At 52.8% G+C, this 8093-nt stretch overlaps 1 protein-coding gene across 1 annotated transcript; it reads left to right on the top strand.

The window, feature by feature from the left end:
* Window positions 1-4951: 4951 nt before the first annotated feature.
* On the top strand, window positions 4952-6631 carry LOC136055019 (PHD finger protein 7-like). The gene is made up of 7 exons (XM_065746606.1): window positions 4952-5116; window positions 5228-5329; window positions 5458-5582; window positions 5665-5827; window positions 5949-6049; window positions 6136-6249; window positions 6520-6631. The coding sequence occupies exons 1-7, from the start codon at window positions 4952-4954 to the stop codon at window positions 6629-6631; spliced, it is 882 nt and encodes a 293-aa protein (XP_065602678.1).
* The last annotated feature ends 1462 nt before the right edge of the window (window positions 6632-8093 follow it).

Genomic DNA, 8093 nt, shown 5'->3' with positions numbered 1-8093 from the left:
CCTCAGTTCCCTTGAGAAGGGAGCCGCCCACTACAATCACCTTTCTTTCTGTCTTGGCAGCAGCAGTCTCAATGCGCGGAGTCAACTGCCTTGCCATTGGTGACCTCCTGTGGGAATCTTACGGCACCTCCCCCTTTAAATCCCCTTCAACATCCAGTGCTGCAAACCTATTGTTTAGGGGGACCTGACGTAGGCTGAGGGGGAGATTGTCCACGGTACTGAGCAGGGACTCTCTACCAGCCCTCCCCATCCCTCAGATACCCCCCCTCTGTCCCATGGGGGCAGGTCAGAGAGTCCACCACCAATTGCGGGGGATCTCCCCGGTGCCTTTCTCTCTGGCGCTCGAGGGAGCTACTCCACCAGTCAATCACTCGTTCGCAGTCCCCGATGGCCCTCAGTCCCTCAACCTCCTCTTTCAGCTTTGTCACCATGCGAAGCAGATCTTCCACCTGCTCACACCTCACGCAGGAGAACGTTCCTTTGGCATCCTCAGCTGCCGTCTCGCCTTCAGCGTTAGTGTAAGGCCTTCGGTTTATTAGACACTCTCCCTTGCTCATTTTATTTGATTAATTAGCTTTATTTCCAATCACAGCATACGAGGCATTACTTTCAGAGCAGCCCTCAGAATTACAGCTGATGTTTCTTGTGTGAAAGGGGATAGTAAAACCTTTTTTTTTAGCACAGAGGTGCTAAGGGATTTGATTTAGTAGTTCAGTGGGTAGGGATGGTGATAGGAGGATGGTTGGACTAGATGATCTTGTAGGTCCTTTCCAACCTCATGTATCTATGAATCTATGTGCTCCCACGTGTAAGTAAGAAGATTACTTAGAAGTCTAAAGTATTTTAGTATCTTGTAGGAAAAAAAAATGAAATTTCAGCTGCTCCTGTTTTAAGCTTTTGATCGGATACTTCATTTCCTCACATTTGCTCTGATCCTAATACTTATAATTAGACTATTAATCTTAATTTAATGTATCTACTCCATTAACTTTTAATATTACCAAATCATTCTCTTTGAACCTTTCACTCTTTCATCTTTTCACACAAGTTAGAAACTTTATTTAATACAAGAACATGCTTCTCAGAGAAGCGTGCTTTGTTTGCTAGATTTGTTTTAAGTGATGAAAATTCCTTAAACCTATACTTTATTCCCCAGCCTTGTTTCCTTCACTGTGTGAAATCCAGAAGGGTTGAGGAGTCTCTGGAAGTCTTATCCACTTGGTTCATTTAAGAGCCCTAAAGTGAGAATAAAGGTTGTAAAAATGTTTTTTAATTCCGGTACACAAATTCTTTCTGACACTTATCTCAGTACCCTACCACACACTTGGACAGTTTCAGTTTTAAGGCTTTTATTATACTAAGGAATTCCACATATGCTGATACTTTACAATTCAAATATAAACACGCCCATCTATTTCTCATTTTAGCCTAAACATGTAAATCTATCTACGTGTATATACTGACAGCAGGGAAAACAGTGCTGAGCTCTGCTTTCTGGCGACAGCAACAGGACGCAAGGGAACGGTGTGGAGAAGCATCAAGGGTCAGGGGCTGTTACAGGAAGGTTCCCGAGGACAGTGGGCTTGTAACTGGCCACCCAGGGCAGAGGGCAGGGTCCCAAGCAGCAAGAGTTCTGGTGAGTAATTGGACAGTGCTCTCTGACAAAGTAATTGCCAACCTTTCTAAAATTTAAGTCCTATTCTAAACAGTAATTATTAAGTAATTAAAGATTATACAGTCAACCACACTTACAGCTCAGAAAAATAGTGGATAAAGAGAGTCTAGATAGAAGTGGAGTGAGGATAAGGGACCACTGTGTGGGAGGAAAACAGTGAGGGTTTGGGGCAGGAATCTGGGATGAAATTAGGAAGGACAGGGGCTAGAGTTTGAGGTGAAAGAGCGACGATTTAGGGCTGGAGTTTGAGGTGCAGTGCAGAGGGGTGGAGCCTGTAGTAGCAAGCTGAGAGTAGCAAGCAGCACAAGCACAAGGAACATGGAATGCACCACATTAATACCACTTAACATGTTAGCCGTGTTCTTCAGCTGAACCACAGGAACACACTGTACAAAACTGAAGAAAGGTCTTAATATGTACGAGCCTATGTGTGCTAGTGAGAGACTGGACATAGTTTCAGCTGCTCAGCTGACAGTTTGTATAACAGAACCACAGAATCTCCGAATCATTTACATGTCGGAATGATTTGGGTTGAAAAGGACCCTCAAGAACATGTAGTTCCAACCTGTCTGTCTGTCTGTTTATCTGTGATAGGCTGAGTGGTCCCATCCCCATCCAACCTGACCGTGGGCTCTTTCAGAAGTGGGACGCTCACAGCTTCTCTGGACAATGTATTCCAGTGCCTAACCACTCTCCTACAGAAGAGTTTCTTCCTTGAATTGAATCGAAATGTATCACCTTTCAGTTTAAAACCCTTACCCCTTATCCTTATCCTTATAAAAAGTCCTTGTCGTTCTTAGAAGCCCTCTTTCAGTATTGAAAGCTACAACAAAGTCTTCCCAGATCCTTCTCTTTTCCAGGCCAAAACAAGCCCAGCTCCCTCAACCCTTCTTTGTAGAATAGGTGCTCCAGCCCTCTGATCATCTTCATGGTCTCCTTTGGATCCTCTCAAACAGCTTCACATCCCTGATATTCTGGAGGTCTCAGAGCTGAATGTAGTGCTTCAGTTCTGCACAAATGTGCATGGGAACTTCTTCACAGTGCAGTGATGGAGCACTGGCACAGGCTGCACACAGAGGTGGTGGAGTCTCCTTCTCTGGAGATGTTCAAGACCTGTCTGGAGTACAACCTGGGACAGGGAGCTGCCTTGGCAGGGGGACTGGACTCAATGATCCCTGGAGGTCCCTTCTAACCCCTACAGTTCTGTGATTCTGTAATTCTGTGATTCTGTGATATGCAAATTAATGTCTTTTGTAGCTGAACGAAGGTCACTGTCTAACCTACTTCTTTTGCCTGTCTAGGATGGTCACTCATGAAATTGTAATGATACAATTTTGTTGTGTCTAATCACTTCTGCACTTGCAGGAATTAAAACCCCAAAACTCAGTGATGCTTTTGCTGCACTTATCTTCTGAGTGAAGCAGGGCTCATCCCAATAAGTGGGGACCGATGGGTATGGGGACCTCCTTCCTTTCCTCCTGTGCCCATGGTGTATCCTCAGGGCTGTGGATTATTCCCTTCACTCAGGAAGGTTGCCGAGAAGCTCCAGCTCTGACATCTTGGGGACATTTTGCTCCATTTTGGAGGCACTGCTGTATGACAGCAGCTGATACTGGGGTCTGGGCTGGTGCCTGCAGTTATTCCTCCCCAGGTGCAGGACCCTGCACTTGCCCCTGTTAAGCCTCACGACGCTCTACTCTGCCCACTTCCCCAGCCTGCAGAGATCTCTCTGAACAACTCCCTGGGATCACCCTAAGAAAAAGTAAAAGCTCACTGCTGAGTTCGCTGGTGTGCCTGAACAGTGCAGGGAGGAGCAGCCTTAGTCCAGGTGACCTTCCTGTCTGCACTTTGCTGCTGCTGAACTATTTTCCAGAGAAGCACCCCAGCCAGGATGCCATCATCACCCACTGGGGATGTGCTGAGGTTAGGGCTGGCCCCGGGGAGCTGAGCCCACTGTGGGAGGGGGAAGCAACATGGGCTCCCAAAGGGAATGGAAACAAAGAAAGGGGTTTGATAATCCATACAGGAGACAAACAAATGGGTTTGATAGTCCAAACAATTTATTGAGGCATCAAAACTACTAAGCCCATGTGGGATTATTATGTAATGATATGTTTTAAATTGTTCTTGTATTTTCCCTTTTCTTAGGCAAAGAAAAAATGTCACTAAAATAAGTGAAATAGAATAAACTTAGAAGATGCAGTTCAAGTGCTCTGCTGTGTACGTGGTGCTGCAGGCCAAGCCCAATGGCAGGAGAACAGGGAAGGGTCAGTTTCAGTGGTTCTGAAAGTGCTCCAGGACTGCCTGCACCCAGTGCTCCTTGGGCTGTGCGCAGATCTGTATCATCTCTGTGTTTTCACTTGAACTGCACTCAGGCGGAAGGACACAGCGAGACCCAACTCACCCAGATGGGCCACCACCGAGGAGTGGAGGGGCAGGAGGAGCAGAGGGCCAGGAGGAGCAGAGGGCCAGGGCGACTGCGGAGCTCTTTGTGGTGCTGCGGGACATCCCCATGGCATGGCAAGTGGGGCTGGAGCTGAGCGGCTGCAGAGCTCTGTTCTGCTCAATGCTCAGCGACTGCTGTGCTGCCACTTCTATCACCCGTCAGCTGGGTGGGCGCAGGCTTTTAAGGAATAAGGGTGAGCATCTCAGACCAAGGAAATCATGTCAGGATGCCCAAATGTTGCTGATGCAGAAGACATCAAAACGCTTGTTGAGGAGTCAGGAGCTCTGATGCCTGAAGACATCTTCTGCATTAGGAAATCAGGGCTTGTGTGGTTTATTTGCAACTCCACCTTCAGTCCACATCCATACACCGCCTGTGAGTCACTGTCTCCAGCTCCCAGCTGGAGCTTGCCACTGCCCAGCACAGACCCCTGGAGCAATGCAGGCATCCTGAGCCCACCCCCCAGGGCACCCAGCACCACGGAGGCACTCCCATTCCCACGCCAGGGCTCATTGTGACATCACTGTGACATCAGCACCACCACCACGATGTGCAGGGCTGCATCCCACACCTCACCCCCGTGTACCCTCATTCCCTGGGAACCTCTGGGATCGAGGTAGCAGCACCAGTGCTTTGCTCCAGAAGAAAACCCTGGGAATGGAGCTGAGGCCTCGACACCCCAGGGCTCCTCAGCCCTCTCCCCACACCCGCCGCTCTGCAGCACGGCGCAGGGCACGAGCAAGGCCCGATCAGGGGCCATCTCCACCAAAAAGGCAATGCGTAGCCGAGGAGGAAGGTGAGGGCAGAGTGCTCCCACATCCCCAGAGACGATGTGCCTCTGCCACGCGCTGGGGTCAACCCGCTGCCATGCTTGGGGTGACAGTGCTGTTGTCCCCATGGCAGGGTGTGGGCTGTGCAAGCGTGCAGACCAAGACGCTGTGACCTTCGGGGAGACATGCCGGCAGGACACGCTGTGCATCCATGAGAACTGCCTGGTGAGAACCAACCCTCGGCCCCTGGCCCCTGGCCCCAGGCTCTCAGCCCCCAGCCCTGGGCCAGCCGCTGCCCACCAGGTCCAGTAACAGGACCTCGCTTGCCTCCTGCAGTACCACGCCAGTGGGCTGATCCAGCGCAGCGCTGATGATCAAGGTTTCTTTGGATTCTTCCTCCCCGACATTGAGCAGGAGCTGCAGCGCGTGGCACAGAAGGTGAATACGGCGACGTGTCCCCACCTCAGTCCCCGTGCCACGTGGGCGGGAGGCCACCGTGCTCTCATGGGCAAGCGTTGCCTGGAGGTACAAGGCACTGATGCCTGGCCCCACACTGCTGTCCCCAGATGTGCTGCATCTGCCGGCAGCACGGCGCCTCAGTCCGCTGCCAGCGCCGGAGATGCTCCCACACCTTCCATTACCCCTGTGGCAGAGAACGTGGCTGCATCTCCCAGTTTTTCGGGGAGTACAGGTGGGTGCAGGCACCCTGCAGGGCCACAGCTGAGAAAAAGATGGGGCAGGGTGCTGAGCTGCCACCTCCATCCACCCCGCAGGTCCTTCTGCTGGCTGCACCGGCCAAAGCAGCGGGTGCGAGGGGTGCCCCAGGAGCACCCCAATTGCGCCATCTGTTTGGAGGTGGTGGAGGAACGACCCAGCTACAGCACAGTGATCTGTCCTGCCTGCACCAGCAGCCAGTTCCACCGGGACTGCATCCAGGTAGGCAGCATTGCCCCCCGACCACAGCATCCACAGCACCACCCAACCTTGGAACCCTGGCATCATCCCCAGCCCTGGGGCAACGCGTGCCACTCCCCAACTGATGTTCCCCCTTCCCCAGCACCTCGCACTGAGTGCTCTGCACTTCCGCTGCCCGCTCTGCCGGGACAATGAGAATTTCCAGGCAGAGATGTTGCGACTTGGGATCAAAATCCCAAACAGGTCAGCACCCATTGCCCTGACACAGCCACACCCCCCCCACCTCCCCTCACGCCTCATGCTCAGCTGCCCCCGGCTCCCTCCCGCAGGGTTGAAATCTGGGAGGAAGTAGGAGCCTTTGAAGACCTGTACGAGCAACAAATCTCCTGCGATGCCAGTGTGTGCCTATGCCCGCTGGGACGGGAGCATTCTGACAACTTGGGGTGAGTGTGCTCTGACCCCAAAGCCATGGCGACCTGACACATTCATCCCCTCTGACCAGCTGGGATGGAGGTCAATCAGGATGCTGAGCTCAGCATGGCACAAACTGTGCCCTGGTAGCTCAGTGCCAGCCGCCATGGTGGGAGTGGCACAGACCATCCCAGGGCTGGCACCCCACAGTCCTGGGACCCCTGGTGACCATAAGGCTCTGGCTCCCATTGCTCCCCCAGACCCTGGAGGATGCTGCTCTGTCACTCCTGTGGTTCCCACAGGACCCGCCATTTCTGCTCCAGCATTGCAGAGGACATCGACTCCTGGGAGTGCAACATCTGCAGTGGTGCAGGCAATGGCAAGAAATGCAGCACGGGGACAGAGTCCCCATAGACATGGTCATACATCCCTGGGAGATGTCCTCCCAGTTGGAGCCACAATGGGCACAGAGATGTGCATCTGGGCTCATCCCCATGCACCTCACAGCCCCTTCAGGGTCAGCCCCGGGGCAGTGATCCCCGCACAGCACTCCGGCTCCTGGTCCTACGGCTCAAGCACAAGAGGCTGCAACCCCTGCCCCAGGGGCACCCCAATGCCCAGCTGCCTGCGCAGACCACAGGAAGCCCCTCAGACACTCCACCCTCCCCGCCGCTGGACAACAACCTTGCTACTTGGAACAACACACACCACAGGTGAGTTTGCTGATGTGCCCCTGGAGCACTGCAGGGCACAGCATCCACACTGCTCTGACCCTCCTGCCCACCCTTCACTGCTGAGCTGTCTCTTCTTCATCTACAGGAGACAGCGGTGGGAGCCCAGCCAAGGTGCCAGCATCACCGTGGGGGCATGTGCTGATATCAGGGCTGGGAACCGAGCACGGCCCAGGGATGGGGAAGCACCATGGAAGACACCACAGGCTGCCGCAGGAAGCTGAGACAAAGGGTTTTGATAGTCCCAGGAATTTATCCTGACATCAAAACTCCTGGCTCCTGATTGGATTGCTCATGTACCGGTGATTGCTGCCCAGAGAGGCTGTGGATGCCCCATCCCTGGAAGTGCTCAAGACCAGCTTGGATAAAGCCCCGGGCAACCTGGTCTGGTTGGAATGTGATGATCCTTGGGGTCGCTTCCAACACAAATGCAAGCTAGTCTATGATTCTGTGCATTAAACTATTGTTCCTTTAAATAGTTTTCTTATCAAAATAAGTATTTAATGTAATTAAGTAAGCAAAATAAAATAAATTTCCTATTGAAGAAGGCGCAGTTCAAATGCTCTGTTGTGTACATGGTGCTGGGGACCAAGTGCAGTGGTGGGAGAGCAGGGAGGGGTCAGTTATTCTGCTCTGGGGGAGCTCCCAGAACTGCTCTGGGCTGTGCGTATCTCTGTCCTCTTCTTGGTGACCAGGCTGCAGGGAGAAAAGCAGCGTTGGGGCAATGGGGTGCTGGGTCCTGATAGCTGCAGCCACATGTCCCCAGCCACACTGCCATCCCCTCCAGCCACGTGTGGGTTGCTGCTGTGGTGTTGTATCCTGAACCCTGGCTTCTCCAGCCCAGCAAAATCTGGGCATCGTGACACAACTTCCTTGGTGAGATGTGTTCATCCTTATTCAACACTTTGCTGTTGCTAAACTATTTCCCAGTCAGGCACCCCAGCCAGGATGCCATCTTCACCCCATGGGGAGGTGCTGAGGTCAGGGCTGGCCCCAGGAAGCTGAGTCCACCCTGTGAGGGGGAAGAAACATGGGCCCACATGGGCAGCAAGACCAGATGGGATGGCCTGGCTTTCCCACACCCCAGCATCCCTGTGGCCAACAGAGCCAGGCTGGGACATCCCCACCAGTGCCACTGGTCCTGC

The sequence above is a fragment of the Cyrtonyx montezumae genome, unplaced genomic scaffold (genome assembly GCF_038088225.1).
Source record: "Cyrtonyx montezumae isolate F1298 unplaced genomic scaffold, pur_monq_1.0 scaffold_4, whole genome shotgun sequence".
NCBI lineage: Eukaryota > Metazoa > Chordata > Aves > Galliformes > Odontophoridae > Cyrtonyx > Cyrtonyx montezumae.
This window is presented reverse-complemented; position numbering and strand designations above follow the sequence as displayed.

Coding starts and splice junctions, on each gene's coding strand:
- LOC136055019 (XM_065746606.1), top strand. CDS start 4,952: ATGTGCCTCTGCCACGCGCTGGGGTCAACCCGCTGCCATGCTTGGGGT. Junction 5,117..5,227: donor GCATCCATGAGAACTGCCTG/GTGAGAACCAAC, acceptor TGCCTCCTGCAG/TACCACGCCAGTGGGCTGAT. Junction 5,330..5,457: donor TGCAGCGCGTGGCACAGAAG/GTGAATACGGCG, acceptor TGCTGTCCCCAG/ATGTGCTGCATCTGCCGGCA.